The sequence below is a fragment of the Cebus imitator genome, unplaced genomic scaffold (assembly GCF_001604975.1).
Source record: "Cebus imitator isolate Cc_AM_T3 unplaced genomic scaffold, Cebus_imitator-1.0 Scaffold471, whole genome shotgun sequence".
In the NCBI taxonomy this organism is placed as follows: Eukaryota; Metazoa; Chordata; class Mammalia; order Primates; family Cebidae; genus Cebus; species Cebus imitator.
Genome location: NW_016107786.1, coordinates 1,227,992 through 1,248,439, shown reverse-complemented (window position 1 = coordinate 1,248,439; position 20,448 = coordinate 1,227,992). Strand labels below are relative to the sequence as shown.

Below are 20,448 nucleotides of genomic sequence, written 5' to 3'. Positions count from 1 at the left end.
TTTCTGAGACGGAGTCTTGCTCTGTCGCCCAGGTTAGAGTGCAGTGGCATGATCTCGACTCACTGCAACATCCGCCTCCTGGGTTCAAGCAATTCTCCTGCCTTAGCCTACCAAGTAGCTGGGATAACAGGCACAAGCCACCATGCAGAGCTAATTTTTGTATTTTTAGTAGAGACAGGGTTTCACCATATTGGCCAGGATGGTCTTGAACTCTTGACCTTGTTATCTGCCCGCCTCAGCCCCCCAAAGTGCTGGGATTACAGGCATGAGCCACTGCACCCAGCCCAAGTTAGTTCTGGTTTTTAAGGAAATAATATATAGTGCACAAAAAATTTTTAAAAACCTGAAAGCAAATTGCTAACAATATTTATGTCAGCGTAGGAATGAAGATTACAGAAAGATTTTCAGCTCAGATGTCCCATACTTTCATGTTCTTAAAATAAATTAGCCAGGCGTGGTGGTGCATGCCTGTAATGCCAGCTACTCAGGAGGCTGAGGCAGGAGAATCACTTGAACCTGGGAGGCGGAGATTGCAGTGAGCTGAGATGGAGCCACTATACTCCAGCCTGGGTGACAGAGTAAGCAGAGTGAGACCCTCTCTTTCTCTTTCTCTCTCTCTCTCTCTCTCTGTGTATTTTTTAAATTAATGTGGTTTTTTTTTTTTTTGTATAATCAGAAAAAAATGAAGCCATTGGTGCTCTGAAAAAGAAGCAATTGTAGGTGGCAAAATTTTTGAAAAAGCAGAGGAAAAAGGGGTTTCATTGTAGAGTATGATTATAAATCAGGCTAAATAGAAGTAGAAAAATCTCAGCATTCATTAGAAAACAGAGGAAGAAGTACTCCAACAGAGCCAGCCCATCCAGTTAAGACATATGGGATCTGGCTATAAATTGTTAGTGTGTGTTTTTATCATCTACCATGGACCTCCCTCCTCAAAGGTACACAATTTGAACACCCAGCTATGCCTTATTCATTTTTGTATCTCCCTCTAAAGTACATGCCCATGGTAGATGTTCAGTAAATGATGGTAGATCAAGCTCGGAAGACTAAGTCTGAGTGGGTTAATATAGGAGAAAAAAGAGTAAGCTATGAATAAGTAACATTACTTTCAGAGGGCTTAAACTTACTGTAGTAAAATATCAGAGAGGAAAAACTGTGAAATAGGAGGATGGGAAAATATTCTCTGGACCTGCTTAAGCATGTTTGTTTTTCCGTCCTTCAGATTTTCTTAGTGAGACTTAATTTACGTTTTCTCAGTTATAACTTTTCTCTTGTACCCAGTTGGGCGTTTCAAGCCACCTGCCATGACAATCAAATCCTTGGAACATATTTTGGCCTCCCTGTTCCTTCTGTGCTTGCCTTTGTTTACTCTGTCACCACACTGACTCCTACACAGACTCCAGTGTGGGCTCTGTCCTTCCAGCATTGAACTGTGCCCTGCGTTCTCTTTCCAGATCTCCTTTTTCACTGAAGACATATGGAGGGATATCTTGATTCCATTTTGACTGTGCCTTTTCTAGGTTCATATCTCTTTTTTTTCCCCCATTTATTTATTTTATTGTATTTTAGGTTTTGGGGTACATGTGAAGAACATGCAAAGTTGTTGCATAGGAACACATGTGGCAGTGTGATTTGCTGCCTTCCTCCCCATCACCTACATCTGGCATTTCTCCCCCTGCTATCCCTCCCCAGCTCCCCACCCCCCACCATCCCTCCCCTATTTCCCCCCAACTGACCCCAGTGTGTAGTGCTCCCCTCCCTTTGTCCATGTGCTCTCATCGTTCAACACCCGCATCTCTTGATGGAAACACAGCAGCTCTTCTGAGCCATGGGTACAATGTATAAACATCCATGGAAATCAAGTGTTTGTGCTGAGAGTGCAAATAGCTTATTGTCCATGGTTCTGATCTCTTGGCCCCATGGGTCATGGTAGGAACCTGGTGAAATCTATGTACTCTCTTCCCAGAAAAGTGTGCCCACTTCAAAAACTGTGTGAACAATTCAAGGGAGTTCACAGGCCATCCTGGAGCCCATTGATACCCTGAAGATTATGTATCCCTGCATCCCTGGAACTTACGCATATTGTATGTTAGGGTCGATAAAAAGGAGGAGTTCACTGGAACCAGAATGCAGCTAGAATACACTGGAACTAGAATGCAACTAAGTGCAAAAAACCAGGCTGGGCTCAGTGGCTCATGCCTGTAATCCCAGCACTTTGGGAGGTTGAGGCCGGCAGATCACCTGAGGTCAGGAGTTTGAGACCAGCCTGGCCAATATGGTGAAACCCTATCTCTTCTAAAAATAAATAAATTAATACATACAAAAATTAGCTAGATGTGGTGGCGGGCACCTGTAATCCCAGCTACTAGGGAGGCTAAGGCAGCAGAATCGCTTAAATCTGGGAGGCGGAGGTTGCAGTGAGCCGAGATGGCACCACTGCACTCCAGCCTGGGTGACAGAACGAGACTCGGTCTCAAAAAAAAAAAAAAAAAGCATATTTCTAGCATCATCTTCATACTTCAGACACACTGGAGACACAACAAATGGAAGATAAAGCCAAACTGGAGTGTTGCAGTTACCATGATATCATTACAACTGGAAGGAATAGTTTGTTTGATAATACAGCTTATAGCCTATAGATACACAGCCAGTTGAATTGTACACTGTCTATTTTGGGTATGTCTTAAATATTTGGGACCAAGTCATTTTGGTTTAGGGGTGTGTTTGTGTGTGAGAAAGAGAACAATATGAGTGTCAGTGTATATTTTAAACAGTTCACAGAACTTAAATCTTAAAATGTCTATCTAAAGAAAAATAAAGGATTTCATCTCCAAATATGTTTATATTTGTAATATGTATATGCCTTTGTTCCTTTTGGCATTATGGACACTAACATTTTAATGTTGCTGGTCCTTTCCAGGGTGGACGAGCTTCATTTACACCATATCTGGCTATGTCACTTAGGACTCAATTGCAATTTAATTTAAACTACTAAAGGCAGAAAAGGTAGGATGATACCATTTTATGTAATTAAATACTATGCCACCTTCTCTCCCATACTAGCCGTCTCTATATCGAAGCACATGTATGCCCAGGGCAAGGTGCCTCTAAGCTTACAGAATGTTCAGTGAGGGAAGAGAATATGAACACCAGTTATGACACAGCCTGTACACAGAGGAAAGTCCAGGCACCATTATGTGTTTTGATACCTTGCTAGGACGTTGGCAACCTTCATACTGATAAAGGGATGGAGCTACAATGGGCTCCAAGGGGAGCAGGAATCTGCCTATCTCTTGGGAGGAGGAAGTGGAAGGAGATGAATTTGCGATGCTAGTTTCCTCTGAGAAATCTCAAAAGTGTTTTTTTTTTTTTTTTCTGTTCTTCCGAGGGTTATATATGTGTTGCTTGTTGAGTCTAATCAAGAAAATATGTTTGAGACCCAACCAATGCTCATTTTATAGATGAAGAATGTGAAATCTAAAGAAAGTTGTTTAACTTGCTAGGGTTACACATTGGTAGATGTGGGACCAGAGCTAAGGTCTTCTCAATCCTGCTCTCCACGCTCCACCGCATACCCTTTGTCCAATGACAATGCAGAGATAGCACCATCTAACTTGTCTTTTCAAGTCTAAATCCCGTAGCCAACCCAGCAGCAGAAGCAACAGAGCGAGTGGGAGAGAGGGGCTTGCAGAGCAGCCTGGCTCCTGCCTGCATCTACTCCTCCCCTTCCCATCCTCCTAAAAGCAGCCATGGGTTCCCTTAAAAGGCTCTCTGAAGGATTTGGAGAAAACAGCTATAGCAGATGATGTTGGTATCCCACCCACACCCCTGGGCCCTTACTTCCTGAGTGCCCATTGACCAACTAACAACAGCCAGAATCTGTACCACTTTGCCTGAAGGCTTTTCGCTGAAACCAATCAGGGCAAGGTGAAAGTACTGGAAAATTAACATTCCCAGAAGCTACCTGACCCCTCAGGCACCATAACTCTGAAGCCTGTGTGAAAGGCCATTTACTAGTTGCTCAGTGTGAAAGTACTGGAGAATTAGCATTCCCAAAAGCTACCTGACCCATCAGGCAGGATAGCTCTGAAGCCTGTGTGAAAGGCTATTTACATACAGTCAAGCCACCTGAGCGTGTTTGATGACACACCCTTCATTGTCTGACTTCCCTTTTCTGTCTAACTCTCCTGACTCTGGACTGTTGTATCCTGAGATCACCTCCCAGATAAATTCCTTGTATCAGAATATGCATCTCCAGTTATACTTCTGAGAAAACCCAGTTAGAGAATCAACCTCCCATTTTCCCCTCCTCATCGCCATAGACAATTATGGGTGGTGTGGATGGATGGGGTGGGGCATCCCAAAGTACAGACTGGCCAAGAATTCCCGTTTCTGAGACCCTCTGCAGTTTGGGTGCTCTCCACCCACTCCTGCAGGGATGCCAGCACTGAACTTCCTGGGGCTCTAACATGGCCACCTCCTTGGGCAATACACTCTGAGCTCCAGGCAGCTGGCTTACAGATAATATCTACTCAAGGATAGAAGGCCACACCCAGAACTATTTAAACCATTCTTATATTCTCCAAAAGGGTGTTCAATTGCCTGAAATTATTCTTCTGGAAAATAATGGTAATACAAACTCATGTATTTTGAATTTATTCCCAGTACAGTACAAATGGACTTAGTTCCCTTTTCAATGAATAGCATTTGAATCAGGGGTCAGGAGCAAAATTCATTTATTTTAGCACTGGAGAAAGTGTGGAAAAAAAAGTCTTGTAGTAGTATCATAAATTTATATATACACACCTTAAACTCTATTAACCATCTGGAAGAGATGAGACATCATTTGTTTTTATAATCTCCTGAAAATCCTGAGAAACACATGGTGCTTTATAAAAATAGAAAAAAAAAACATTTTTATGGAGGCAGTGCTCCTGATTTATGCTTTCAAGAGCAAAAAATAATCTGCATAAATGGAAATAAAGAAAGCACATGAATTTTAAGGTGGTAAGGATACCAGAAATGTTTGTGTAGAGTGAGAAAAAACAGGGAGAAGCAAACTTTCTGTAAAAGGCCAGATAGCAAATATTTTCAACTTTGCAAGGCATATAGTCTCAGTTGCAACTACTTGGCCCTGTCCATGTAGTACAGAAGCAGCCACAGATGATACATAAACAAATTGGGTGGCTATTCCAATAAAACTTCATTGATGGTCACTGAAATGTAAATTTCATATATTTTTCATATGTTATGAAAGACTATTTTTTAGCTTGTTTCAACCATTTATAAAAGTGAAAACAGCCTGTGAGCTCTACAAAAGGTGACAGGTGATTTTGGTTTAAATGACATTGTAGAGAATGAAGGGGAAAGAAATTAACAAGTAATTGCCTAAACCTGTTTTAAGCAGTAGTTACAGCCTTGTTTCCTGATAGACCTTTAGCCTGAAAAGTTAACAAGTGAAATGCTCTGTGAATCTCAGGATAAGAATGACCCACACATCCACTAGTTTTTCTTGAGATGAGGTAGGATTTTCCTGAGTCATCTCTATTTACTGACCTGCTCCCTCCTCGTGACCATGGGCCACAGTGCAAAACATCTGGCAGGGGCTGGTCTGTAACCTTGGAGCAAAGTTGCATCTGTCCAGAATAAGCTGGACCGTGAAGAGAATCCATCTCACAAAACTGGTCTCTCGGGACTCTGCTTTAACCAGTGAGTGGCTGGCTAAATGGCCTCATTTGAATTTTATCTCCTTCCCTTCCTCCTACCAACACCTTAATGGGGGGCGGTTAATGAGAAAAACAAAAGGACAAGAATAAATCATCAGAGAAAAAGAAATGACGAAACAGAAATAGCTATTGAATATGTACTGACTTATAAAATCAGTAAAGAAAATCCCAAAAATGCTTTCTGACTTTACTGCCTCAATTTTATCTTGCTTATAAAACTAGGTTGGCACCAACAAACCACAGATGGCAGGAAGTGATAAGCAAGGAATTGTCTTTTTCAAAATGTCAAACATGTTCAGTTGAAGTAGATGTAATGAATATATATATACTTAGTGCATTGGGCTGGAATAAATGGGCTGCAACTTGGTTTGGGGAAATAATCTGGGGAGACTGCATAAAACGGAAACTTAGGAGTTAATATTGGTTATTAGGAAATTTAGTAGTTATATTAGTTATTAGTTATATTAGTTAATTGTTAAATTTTTAGCTTATTACAGGAAGTGCTTAAAAGACATTGGTAAATTTAGTTTAACTACAAACAGGTCGAGTTTTGAATGTTAGAAAATGCTGGACAACTGGGCATGGTGTTTCATACCTGTAATCCCGGCACTTTGGGAGGCTGAGGCAGGCAGGTCACTTGAGGCTGGGAGTTTGAGACCAGCCTGGCCAACATGGTGAAACCCCATCTCCAATAAAAATAGAAAAATTAGCTGGGTGTGGTGGTGTGCACCTGTAGTCCCAGCTACATGGAGGCTGAGGCAGTAGAATCACTTGAACCTGGAAGACAGAGGTTGCAGTGATCCGAGATTGAGCCACTGCACTCCAGTCTGGGCACAGAGCAGGACTCTGTCTTAATCAAAGAAAACAAATAAAAGAAAGGAGGAAAAAAAGAAAATGCTGGATGTCTAGTTGTCAAAGTCACTTAGCCATTTTAAAGGTCAAGGTAAGTATTGTGAAGCTATGTAATTGTCCTCTAATGACACCCCGGAGAAACAGAGTTAGCTAAAGTAAGTCTAGTAGAATTCTCATTTTCTTATTCAAAGAAAGTATTCATTTGAGACTCATTTGAATGTACTCTTTATTCTTTTCAAGGATTTTCTTACTTTTTAATATATTTGCTTTTTCCAACAATGAAGAGCCTTCTAAACTAACTATTGAATAGTAATTTTAAAAAGTGTGCAATAAAGGGAGAGACCTTTGACAACGATCTTTTGCTGAGGCAAAAAGTTCTTTGACCAGCCCACAGCTGGAATCTGTGCATCATATGATAAAGAAATCAAAAGAAAATGAAAACTACATGGTCAGAAAAACAGTAGATCCTGCAGATACTAGTACCAAATCTCTTCCCTGCAGCTATGCTGAAAATTACTTTACACATTAATGCAGAGATCAAAAGGATAGAAAAGTTTACGTCCTGTAACCCTGAAGCTTGGTACAGTTTATCAGCTTGAATTCCAGTCCCCTAGAAAGCCTGATATCAAGTATACTGTTGGTACTTAGAAAGTATTTAGAAATCGGCCAGGTGCAGTGGCTCACATCTGTAATCACAGCACTTTGAGAGGCCAAGGCAAGTGGATCGCCTGAGGTTAGGAGTTCAAGACCAGCCTGACCAACATGGAGAAACCCCGTCTCTACTAAAAATAAAAAATTAGCCAGGCATGATGTCGTATGCCTGTAATCCCAGCTACTCAGGAAGCTGAGGCAGGAGAATGGCTTGAACCTAGGAGGCAGAGTTTGCGGTGAGCCAAGATCGTGCCACTGCACTACAGCCTGGCAACAAGGGCGAAACTCTGTCTCAAAAAAAAAAAAAATTTTAGAAATCGAAAAACATTTGTTTGTGGTTATTGAAATAAACAAGCTTACAAAGGCAGTAAAATGTTTTGAATTTATTTAAATAGTTCGTGCTTAGTTTGTGCTCAACCTTTTGAACACAAACTTCTGTGCTCTGGTTTTGGGTGGTATTAAGCAGTTTGAAATGATCTCTGGATCTTGCAGTAAAGGCAGGGAAACACAAATATACACCAGCAGGCCTCATAATTGACCTCCATTTATCCAACTAACTGGGTTGCTCAGTGCTCTTCATTTTATGGTGAATACTTTGAGGAAGGTGCTTGCTTTGACACCCAGGATGATCCTCCCTAGTCTGCCTGCCCATAGCTTCTCCCATCAGCTGAGTTGCAGTGGACTTAAAGGCACCTATGTTTGTTCTCAGTCCATTTATGCCAGTTGCACCAATAATTGAAATTATGCAATTTAATTAAACAGTTGTAAATTAATGAAATAAGTGTGAAAAGAGAGTTGGTATTTCCAGAACAACTAAGGCAGATGTTTTGTAAAAGTGAATTGCTAAAGGAAATGCCTTTGACACAGAAAGACAAACATCACATGTTCTCCATTCTTTGTGGAATCTAAACATCAAAACAATTTGAACTCATGAACATAGAGAGTAGAAGGAAGGTTACCAAGAGTTCATGAGGCTGGGAATGGTAGTGGGGGACTGGGCGGGGGAGGTGGGGATGGTTAATGGGTACAAAAAAAATAGAAAGAATGCATAAGATCTGTTTTACAACACAACAGGGTGACTATAGTCAATAATAACTTAATTGCAAATTTAAAAATAACTAAAAGAGTGTAATTAGATTGTTTGTAACACAAAGTATAAATGCTTGAGGGGATGGATACCCCCATGCTCCATGATGTGATTATTATGCATTGCATGCCTGAATCAAAACATCTCATATACCCCATAAATATATACAACTACTATGTACCCACAAAAATGAAAAATTTAATAATAAGGGCCAGGTGTAGTGGCTCATGCCTGTAATCCCAGCACTTTGGGAGGCTGAGGCTGGTGGATCACATGGTCAGGAGTTCTAGACCAGCCTGGCCAAGATGGCGAAACCCTGTCTCTACTAAAAATACAAAAATTAGCTGGACATGGTAGCAGGCACCTGTAGTCCCAGCTACTCGGGAGGCTGAGGCAGAGAATTGCTTGTACCCAGGAGGCAGAGGTTGCAGTGAGCCGAGATCACGCCACTGCCCTCCAGCCTGGCAAAAGTGCAAGACTCCGTCCCCCCAAAATTTTTTATAATAAGAAAATGCCTTTGACTTTACGAAAGACTTGGGGAAACTAATAATCTAATGGATGGTGCATTATGGGTATGCTTTAAAAAGAAAATTCTTCGCTGGGCATGGTGGCTCACGCCTGTAATCCTAACACTTTGGGAGGCCAAGGTGGGTAGATCACCTGAGGTCAGGAGTTCAAGACCAGCCTGGCCATCATGGTAAAACCCCATCTTTAATTAAAAAGAAAATTCTTCAATCCAGCAAGTAGACCCACCTTAACTACATTTCTTTTTTTCTTTTTTTTTTTTTTTTTTTTTCGGTTCAAGCACTCCTCCCACTTGTCTCCTGAGTAGCTGGGATGACAGATGGGCATCACCGTGCCTAAAAATTTTACATTGAGACAAAGTCTCCCTGTGTTGCCCAGGCTGGTCTTGAAATCCTAGGCTCAAGCAGGCCTCCGAAAATGTTACAGCGTTATTTCTAAAAATTTACAAACAAATGTACTTTTATGCCTTAAAATTAAATGTTTGAGGCAGTTTGACTGTCTTTTTCAATTAACAATCTCAGTTGAATGGGTAAGAAGGCTTCAACTACACATATAAAATTGATGATATCAAAACCTATCATAGAAGTACTGGAGTGTATAGAACAGAGAATAAGAAGGACAGCAATTATTAGAAAAAAAAGGAAAAGAAAAATTGGCATTTGCAGAAAAGTTGTACAGCAATTAATACACACTGAAGATGCAGCACTAACTTTAAAATAGGTTTTGAAGCATTTTACCCTTTTATGACTGTTTAGGCAAAAAAATTACAATTAAGTTGTTTTCAGTTAAAATTTTCTTTAACTGCGTTATTAGATTTAACATTCTTGGCAGTGATTCCCAATGGAAACTATTTGTTATCTGATTTGGCTATATTTATAATTGAAAGTGGTCAGAAACAAGTATTTTTTGAGACTCATTTTAGGTTCAGGAGATAACCAGATGGGTGAATATCATAAAAATGATCTGCAAATAAAGATAGAATCAGTCTTTGCTTTCTGTGGCCCTGTTTTAAGCATTTCACGTAATAATACAGAAGCTAAAAGTACACTTGCAGTTATTATTAACCTGAAACACTGACTCCAGTGTCTATAAGAAAGGTTTACCTTGGCTAGACGTGATGGCTAATTCCTGTAATCCCAGCACTTTGGGAGACTGAGATGGGAGGATTGCTTGAGCCCAGGAATTTGAGACCAGCCTGGGAAACATGATGAGACGCTGCCTCAATCAATTTTTTTTTTTAATTAGCTGGGCATGGTAATGCATGCCTGTGGTCCCAGCTACTTGGGAGGTTGAGGTGGGAGGCTCACTTAAACCCCAGAGTTGAGGCTGTAGTGAGCTGTGACTGTACTACTGTACTTTAGACTCTGCAACAGAGTAATACTCTGTCTCAAAAGAAAATAAATAAAAATATTTACCTTAGAGTGGGGCATTTCAAATGACATAGTTAGTATCAACACTGAGATTGCAAAGAGAATGGGCAGACATTGCATCCCACATACAATTAGAATTAGAGCCCTTTAGACAAGCTGAACTCTTTGTTAAGATTTCCTCACAGACCAATGAACACCATAGTCAAGCAGGCTCCCCTGATAGGGGGTGCAAAGAAATACCAATTCAGCATTATTTTTTAGCACCCTTTTGCCAGCTCACTCCATTAAAACATAACGAAGGGCTTTATAAACTGTTTTGGTATATGTATCATGAAACACCCTACATGGCAAAATTAGGGGCCAGGAGTGGACCACGTGGTTAATGAGTATTATATATGAATTAGTTGAAGATAAAGACGTGGTTTATTGCTCCCAGGGGACTTCGGTAAAGCACACTTAATAAAATGCTGCTCCGTATCACAGTTAAGAATATTACTCAACTCTAAATGAGATTCTTTTTTAACTCCCAGACTTCTCTTTTATTGCCAAATCCCTACATAAGTGGAAAATCGATGGAATTCTATCATTTCCTTTCATGATGTTTGTTGACCTAAATATTTGATGTAGGAGAAACCTGTAGTATTATGCTAGGGCTGGCTCTTGCCAGCTTGCAGGAGCTGATTATGTGCCTTCCCTGGCCTCACATTAGCAGGTTGAAATTGGCCACAGTGGGAGTATTTACACCACAGAAATTGGCACACACTTACAAATCAGGTTAGTTCTCCCCTCTTATTCCTGAAAGCCAGTTGTTAAGCATTAACCAGCATACTGCTGCCTCTGGAACAGAAGTTGTTAATCTTTTTACTGCCATGGACCTTTTTGACATCTGCCAAGCCCCCTGACTCCTCGAATAATGTTTTTAAAGTCAGTGCAGTCAGTGCAGTTATGAAAATGTTAAAAGAACAGGTTTAGGGATACAGTTATATGTGTGCTTCTCTAACGACATTTGACATAACATGATTAGCAGGTCTGCTCTAAATTTTACATAATAATTAACAAACTATATTTTGAGATGTCTATAAAATCATAATGTGATATGAAAATATCTATGATTTCTGCTGGAGACAAAGTCTCACAGTCCAGCTAATACTACTGTGGCTTATTGGCTACATTCATGATTGAAGGAAAAGATACCTTTCAATTTAGCTGTTAGTGAAAGTAAACATGTAATTTATCTCCTATCCAAGTTCACCCGTGCTCTGAATTCTATCCATGGACTCCTTGGGAGGACATTGACTCCATGTTAAGAACCCCTGCTCTATTAGAATCCTATTTCATGTTTGCAAGCATCAGAATGTGCTCTGCTGCCTCATATTGGTTATTTCCAAAGTGGAGGTGAGAACTTTACTAGAAAATATAGTAGTTTGGAATCTAACCAATATGTCTAAAATTCACAAATTATGTTTCTGTTTACATAATAATTGCCCAAACTATTATTTCCATTTAAATAAACATTTCCTTATTGATTATTCAGCTCCAACTTGTCACATGAATGCCCTTATTTACATCCCGAAAGGGCATGCAGGTATATCTCCCTAGACATTTTATGGGCTGCTCACTCAATTTGAAATCTCTCTCTCATCCATTCATATATTGTGGCTTTTACCCAACTGAAAGACCTAGTCCAAATATCACCCCTTCTCTACAGCCTTCTGTGGCCCACTCTGGCCTCTCCATTCTGCAGCCTCCTCTTGCAGAACCACTCTTGCAATCTTCAAGTCACTACATTCTTCTGCTCCTAGTGAGAATTGTGTTAGACTTTTCTCTCTCCCACTGTTGCCCAATCCTTTAGATTCTTTTTCAACTCCACCTGTCAAATCCATCCCTATCTTTCTGTTGCTGCTTTCTCAATTCAGACTGTAATTCATTTTCACTTAGACTGTTACAGCAAACTCCTAGTAGGTCATCCTAACTCTTCAGTCTTGTCCCCTCCAATAATTCACTCCACATTCTGCCATCAGAGTTATTTCTCCAAGACACAGGTCTGGTAATTTCTCTCTCTCTCTCTCTCTCTCTCACACACACACACACACACACACACACACTCCTCAAGGGCTGTCATATGGATAAACATGTATTTTAAAGGCTTTCCCTGATCTGAAGACAGCTTACATTTCCATTGTTCTTCCCAAAAGACTGTTCCAGGAATGGTCGAAGGTTCACCACAATCTTTTGTCTTGTGTAGAATGTCCTTTTCCCCAGATTTGCCTCTTGTAGTTTATCTAATTCTACAGAGCTCTGTTCAAGTCTTACCTCCTCCACAACAAATTTCTGGGGTCCCTAGACCTGCAGAAGCCCCTGTCACTCTTGTTCTCTTACTGAACTTTGGTTATGAATTTATCGTTGCCTTTAAGAGATATTTTCATTTGTGTTATTTTGTTTGTAAACCTCAGTATAGAAGAGATGGAAATTTATCTATCCTGAATGTTACCACAACATTTAGAACAGTCTTATTCATGTTTTAATAGCCATTATTCAATAACTTTCCAACTATCTTATTTTTCAGTTGAATTATTATCTGATTATTTTGTGTGTATAGATTTAGTTTGCTCTAATGAGATTTTGGATTATTTCTATGAAAGGAATCTACTTTGCATGTCTCTGTATTCTCCCATAGTACTAGGAAATTGTAGGTACTCAATTAATACTTGTTGAAATTAATTATGGCATCTGATAATTTTTCCAAGTTTTCTTAATTCTTATAAAGTTTATAATTTACCTAAGGAAAAATGAGCACATGATGCCAAGGACTTTGCATATCAATTGAAATATTTAAGCATAACATTAAAACTGTAAATGAAAACAGTGCAGGATTCATCTCCTTGTACTTTTTCAAAATTGAAAACAAACTAGTTTTAGGCTTTAATAATAGCAAATATAATTAACCAAGAGATTTAAGGAAATTACCAAGTCTGTTATTTCTCAAATTAAAATTAATATTGTGGTGCTATGTAGTTAACCAAATGAGTAACCGTATAACAAATGTACTATAATGGATATTAAATTGGTTTTGTAGGGCCCGATGATGCACAAGAAAAAATAGAACCTCATCACACAGCAGTGCTTGGGGAAGGTGACAGTGTCCAGGTGGAGAACAAGGTAAGTATTTTATTTTATTTTTAACTTTCTTAACATGTACTTTCTACTGGTTTCCAAGAGAATGCCTAAATGTTGTGGATAACTGAAAATTTTTCTCTTCCTTAGAGAATAAATTATACCAGAAGTTTATCATCTCCTTTCATTAATTTATGTGATTTCTATGGGTTTATTTTAAAGTTTTATCTATATTGGTTATCTTCAGGAATCATATAAAGTCCCTATTGTTTACCCCTGGAAATTTGAATCTAGAAGCCACACATCTTTGTTATCTTTTAATTTTCTTTCTTTATACAATTGGTTTATTTTGTTTTTAGCATAAGTGAAAATAGATCAGCCCTCTAGAAGTAGAAATATAGATCTATATGCATACTCACATAGAGCCCTTTGAAAACAATCCCCACTTTGAGCTGAGAGAAAGATATGATGCATTTCACAGTCCTTTTGTGATGAATCCCTGCTTTTAAAGTTTCTGATATTTAGGAGTCTTGGGAGATTTTATTCCCAGGTTTTCAAGTTTCTTTCTCATGTCTGTTTCATTCCCTTGAGTAATTCAGTCACCATGTTGTGAGTCTGTTTAGTCAATATTATAAAGAGGATTGAGGAGACAATTGTGCAAAAGCTCAGGAAAAAACAAACTTCAAAAACTATTTCCGTGTGCAGATGACCAGTAGTGAGGCACTCTGACTGACTTCTGGCCTTCTGACCCTGCCTGTTGTTATAGAACACAGTGGCTCTAAGGAGTTATCAGATCTTAGCCCACTTTTCTGGCAGCAATCTACTGCTGCTTTAATCTTCTGTGGCACCACCATAAACTGTGAGGCAAACAGAAGAAAAACCTCATGAGCACCAGAAAAATGCATATGTCAGGGTCAATGCCCTTTAATATTAGACTGAGCCATATAAAACTCCCACTTTTGAACTACAAAAATGTCAGTTCTACATCTTTCAATCCAATATAGGAAAGAGGCATGAAACCTACACATAGGCAAGAACCTACTGATACTAGAGTTGTTTGTAACCTTATCTGGTTTAAATTGGCAACCTCAGTTCTTCCTATAATACACAGAGAGCACATTGCAGGTAAGGAGTTGGAAGCTAAAATAGAACACCAGAAAGAAATGATGAGGGAAGTCAGAAGAAGAGGTGCAGCCAACATAGAAAAGAGTCAGCTGAAGCCATCAGTTCACTGGCAAGCAGCATTTCTGGCTCCAGTGGCATCATTCTGCTATGTGCACTTCTGTAATTGTTGCTGTGTATAAGCATAGCCTGAGCCATCAAAACCTTAGAAAGATTCCTATGAAAAAATTGATATTAAAAAATCAGCATTTAAAGGTGGCATGTGTCACTTATATCCACACAATAGTAGAAAGTCACCTTTAAATTACAGCAGAAAAGAGATTATGAAGGTTTGGATCTTGGCTTTACTATTTGTTAGCTGTTGTGACTATGGACACATTTGAAAAGCCCTCTGAGCTTCAGTTTCTTTCTCTGCAAAATTAAATAATACCACCAACTGCAAGGGATTGTTAGAATATTTGAGATTATATACGTTACGAGTCTACTCCTGAGCATGGGGGTCAGTAACTTATGTCCAATAGGCCAAAGCCAAACCTTTTTCATAAAGTTTTATTGGACCACAGTGACACCCATTCATTTCCATATTGTCTGTAGATTCTTTTATCTAATAACAGTGGAGTTGAGTAGTTGTGACAGATAAAGCCCAAACTCTCTGGCCCTTTATAGAAAACATTTGGTTTAGTACATTGTAGATGCTCAGTAATGGTAACTGAAAAGCTTATGAATCCAAATATCTAATTCGATAGTCATGCCACATTCATGTTACCTAATAAGGATTTATACAGTAGACCTGAAGGCTTAGGTGGCATAACAGTTTCTACAGGTAGAAAAAGGCTCGAAGAGACCCTGACTCACTCAAGCTCCAAGCCAGTGTTATCCTCACTTGGACCTATCATTAGCCTGAGGATTTGATAAAGAAGGAAGATGTTTCTGCCTAGTGATGTGCCAATACCATTTGCACTAAATTGTGGTCAATAATGAGAAGCTGACTTTTTTTCCTGGCTTTCTCCTGGCTCTGTTCTTCCTGGACTTTTACTACTCTTCCTTTCTGTGTCCTTCACCATCACGCCCATTTTCCTGGTTGACCAGTAGTATGGACAGTATCTCCTATAGTGGCCAGTCTCTAGGGCAGGAGAGGAGAACAAGGAAGGGATGATGCAAAAGATCACACCTTCTCTCTGCCCCAGGTTTCCCTGTTCCATCTTAGAACTTTTTCAGAGTCCTACTCTGGACATTTAATCCTAGACTGGTACCAGTCTTCCCAAAATAGCTTCTGTTTCAAGGACTAAGGCTTCCTGTGCTGCTTTGACCCACAGATGGTACTCTGGACTTTCTCCTAAGTGATGGTTGCCCTGATGGCTCCATGATCAGGAGTACAAGAGTTTTATATGAAAGGCTCCATATCACCCTTGGACCCATGTTTATACTGGTATCCTATTGAGAAGGTCTTAACCCTCATAGATTAGCAAGCTCACCAGTAGTGTACCAAGGTAGAGAATCAATACCTCATTGGCTGTCATCAAAGCCATACTTCAGAGTAACAATGCTTTTTAGCTGGCACCATTCATGGAAAACTCATTAATAAATATTAATATTTGACTATATATAGCATTTGATTAAAAGAAACATTGAAAGAGAAAATAAAACATCCTGTTAAAGCTAGAGACAACTTTTTTGCTTGTTTATGTATAAAAGTTCATGGTGTTTAAACCACTAATTTTTAAAGCTGATAACAGCTAATTGTTTGATCTTTTCATTGACCCAAGAAGTATAAACAATGAAGTCTGGTAAGAACAAATACATGCAATAAGTCATGCTAAAGTTCAGTTTCTTTCTTTTTCTTTCTTTTCTTTTTTTTTTTTGAGATGGAATCTCACTCTGCCACCAGGCTGGAGTGCAGTGGTACAATCTTGGCTCACTGCAACTTCCACCTCCCGGTTCAAGCAATTCTCCTACCTCAGCCTCTCGAGTAGCTGGGACTACAGGTGCATGCCACCACGCCCAGCTCATTTTTGTATTTTTAGTAGAGACAGGGTTTCACCATGTTGGCCAGGCTGGTCTTGATCTACTAACCTCATGATCTGACTGCCTCAGCCTCCCAAAGTGCTGGGATTACAGGCGTGAACCACCGCACCCAGTCAGCTCAGTTTCTTTCTGGTCATTTTTTCAGGTATCGTGTCACTATAATTAATGTTTTTGAAGCAAAAACATGCCCTTTGATCAGCAGTCCCCAACCTTTTTGGCATCAGGGACCAATTTCATGGAAGATAATTTTTCCTCAGATGGGGGTGGGGGGCGGTGGCTGGGGATGGTTTCGGGATGCTTCAAGAGCATTACATTTGTTGTGTACTTTATTTCTATTATTATTACATTGTAATATATAATGAAATAATTCTGTAACTCACTGTAATGTAGAATCAGTAGGAGCCCTGAATTTATTTTCCTGCAACTAGATGGTCCCATCCGGGGGTGATGGCAGACAGTGACAGATCATTAGGTATTATATTCTCATAAGGAGCATGCAACCTAGATCCCTTGCACGTGCAGTTCACAATAGGGTTTGTGCTTCTATGAGAATCCAGCACCACTGCTGATCTGACAGAAGGCAGAGCTTGGGTGGTAATGGGAGCAATGGGGAGTGACTATATATACAGATGAAGCTTCACTAGCTCACTTGCCACTCACCTGTTGTGCAGCCCAGTTCCCAACAGACCACCATTCAGTACTGGTCCATGGCCTGGGAGTTGCGGACCCCACCCTAGATTCATACTCAGAATCCTACTGCCATCTTAAGCTTTATACTTATAGTTGATGAAACCAACTGAGTAGCTATTCACCGTTTAGAAGTTATCAACATATTAAGTGAACCATAAAACCTTCACCTGGGCTTTGATCATTTATTGTCAGTATCAGTGGAACTCGAGACATAGCTCGGCAAAAATACTTATGGAATAACAAGAGCAATTTTAAAAAGTCAATTATTAAGTAAACCTAGAAGAGCCCAACTCCGTAACAGAAACCCTAAGAAGGTGCACCAAAGCAAAAGACATGGTCTGGGTGCCAAAAGATGGTGAACGTTAGTTGGGGTAATTATACATGAAGTAGTGAGTGGACCTCTGCTACTTTTATATGGGTTTTAAAAATCAAATCCCATGAAGGCATTAATTTAGAGCCATGTAAGGACTTGGGTTTTAAATAGGTCTTTAATTCTCTTGGCTTTTGCATGATTTTCATCATCTGACACCATAGACAAGGTCATCATAGACAACTTTTCAAGGCAACAGCAACTGAGACTTTCAGCCTCATCATCACTCTACTTTCTGGTATATCTGGAAAGATTATTAGATTTCACTAATGAAGGTGAGCTAAGGAAAGAAAGTGTCATCTAGGTTCATGTTTGCCTATTTTGACAGCTAGTTCGGTTATGGATAAGTAAGGTGATGGTGCATAAATAAATATAGGCCTTGGAATGGTTAAACAGAGACTTTAAAAAATGTAAAGAAGTGATCAAAATATCATAACTGAGCAGATATATTAAATGACCCCAGCCCTGGGACTGTAGGGAGTAAATCAAGACTTTTGAAGAAAGCATTGTACCCTACAGTCCCATTTATTTTTTAAGTTGAAGGCAGGAAAGGGAAACAGATTTCAGTCATGTGAAACATGATAGTTTTTATTACATCTGTGGAAGATTAAATAATTAATTATTAATTTTTTATTGAAACCAGTAACAAATCTTTTGGAACTAGTAACATTGTAATAATTTCTAATTAAAGAGCTTTGCATTAGTAGAAGTATGATGTAGTATAATATTGACTTACATATTTATAAATATGCGATATTAGAATTGGGGCAAAGTTTCAAAAATTTTGAAGGCTTCATTTTAAAGTGCGTAATCATTTTGGCTTTATTGTTTTATTCTAAATCAGATAAACCTAAAAGAAGCCTGAAAAGAAAATTATAATGTTCAGTTATCTATTAGTGAGTAACCACGCTAAAATGTAGTGGCTTAAAGTAACAATGATTTATTATTTCTCCATGTGATGGGGGGTTCTTCTGCTGGTTTCTCTGGGGTCACATATGTTGCCGGCAGGCTGGGAGCTGGACTCTACTGGGGCTGTTGTTAGAGGTGCCTCAATTCTGCTTTAGGTGGCCCCATTTGGTTAGCTTGGGATTCCTCCTGAGAGGGCAGTCACAAGACAGCTTCTCAGAAAGGGAGGATTTGCATATGGGAAGAGCTGTGGAAATGGAAATAGAAAAGTAGAAGCTGGGGAATCAGAGAAGTCACCAACCAGTTAATCTGGAATGCCAAGCCTATCCAGGCACTGAAATGAGGCCACAAAAGGGAAATGGATCTAGAAGTCTAGTGGAGAAGTCTGTAATTCTGCAGTCTAGTGTCTAGGGATGGGGCTGCAGCTGCTCTTAGTCAGCAGAATTAGCAGTCAGGAAGAAGAGCTGGACATGGCATGCAGGAGGATTAGGACTAGCTGAGGTCTAGCAGCACCTCTGACTCTACCTGTTACAGCTAACTGCCACGTTGTCTCAACTAAGTTACCAGGGCACAAAACACCACATATAAGTATATCTAAGTATATATGTAATTCACTTCTAACAGAACTACAGTTCTCCTTAATTTCAAACCAAACACCCATTTCTAATAAATAAAATTACTGAAAAGTGTGTGTGTTGTATATATATATATATGATGTATGCATGATTTTGATAAATATAGGACCCTTACAGCTTTAACATGTGAATTACTTAAAATGCTTAATAGTTTTATATAATGAAATGATCTAATGATTATTAAACCAGAAATGCATTTGATTATAAAACAACTCCCCAAACACAAACTTTAGAAAATATATATATTTCTTTTTAACTTTTAAAATTAGCAAATTTTTGTAGCATTTTTTAAAAAAAAATACAGAAAAGCATAAAGAAGAAAATGAAATTTGCTTTAGTTCCCATTATTCAGAAATAACAAATGCCAACATCTTGGTATTTTTAAACCGTAGTATATACATACCATTTTGTGACATTTATAAAACTTACAGTATATTACAAACATTTCATTACACACTTAAATATTTGTTGAAAAAATGAATTCTAATGGCCATATGATAGTTTTTCTTGTAAACATATAATTATTTAACCCCTCATTTTTGGAGAACGGTTTTCAATTTCTGCTATGATAAATAGTGCTACAATAGTGAAATTCCCTTATACTATATTGCTAAAAGTGTCATTATTAGATCGGAGGACATTAGAAATATGAGGGGTTTTCAGTCATATTGTCAAATTGCTCTCTTGAAGGATTACTGCACCAATTGAAAATCTCCTAAATGATATATGAACGTGTATTTTTCCCTGCATCCATACTAGCGCTGGATATTATGGTTAATATTTTTTCCCATTTCAGGAAAAAAATAGAATCCTTAATTCTAAGCAAAAACTTTTAGTGACTTTAACATAATAGGACTCTTTTGGAGAGAAATTTGCCTGAGCAGATGTCTCTTGGATGCTGTTTTTATAAGGTTCCATTTAGTGCAATATTTCTGGGGCATATTTTACATTAATAGTAATAATTTTCAAAATGATAAAATCTTCTTTTTGATTTACATAACTAATCTTCCCTTTTAAAAATTATATGGTGGCTGGGTATGGTGGCTCACGCCTGTAATCCTAGCACATTGGGAGGCCAAGGTGGGTGGATTACCTGAGGTCAGGAGTCTCAGACCAGTCTGGCCAACATGATAAAATCCCTGTCTCTGCTAAAAACACAAAAAAATTAGCCAGGAGTGGTGGCGAGCGCCTGTAATCCCAGCTACTCGGGAGGCTGAGGCAGGGGAGTTGCTTGAATAAGGAGGTGGAGGCTGCAATGAGCCAAGATCATGCTACTGCACTCCAGCATAGGTGAAAGAATGAGACTCCATCTCAAAANAAAAAAAAATTATATGGTTACTGAGAAATGATAAATCCCATGATAAGCCAGTTTAAT

At 39.1% G+C, this 20,448-nt stretch overlaps 1 protein-coding gene across 1 annotated transcript in view; it reads left to right on the top strand.

The window, feature by feature from the left end:
• Positions 1 to 20,448, top strand: part of PIR (pirin) — a 120,340-nt gene that overhangs the window by 96,397 nt on the left and 3,495 nt on the right. Inside the window, exon 8 of the mRNA XM_017512373.2 lies at positions 13,288 to 13,370. Coding sequence (XP_017367862.1) covers positions 13,288 to 13,370 — 83 coding nt within the window. The remainder of the gene's footprint in view (positions 1 to 13,287; positions 13,371 to 20,448) is intronic.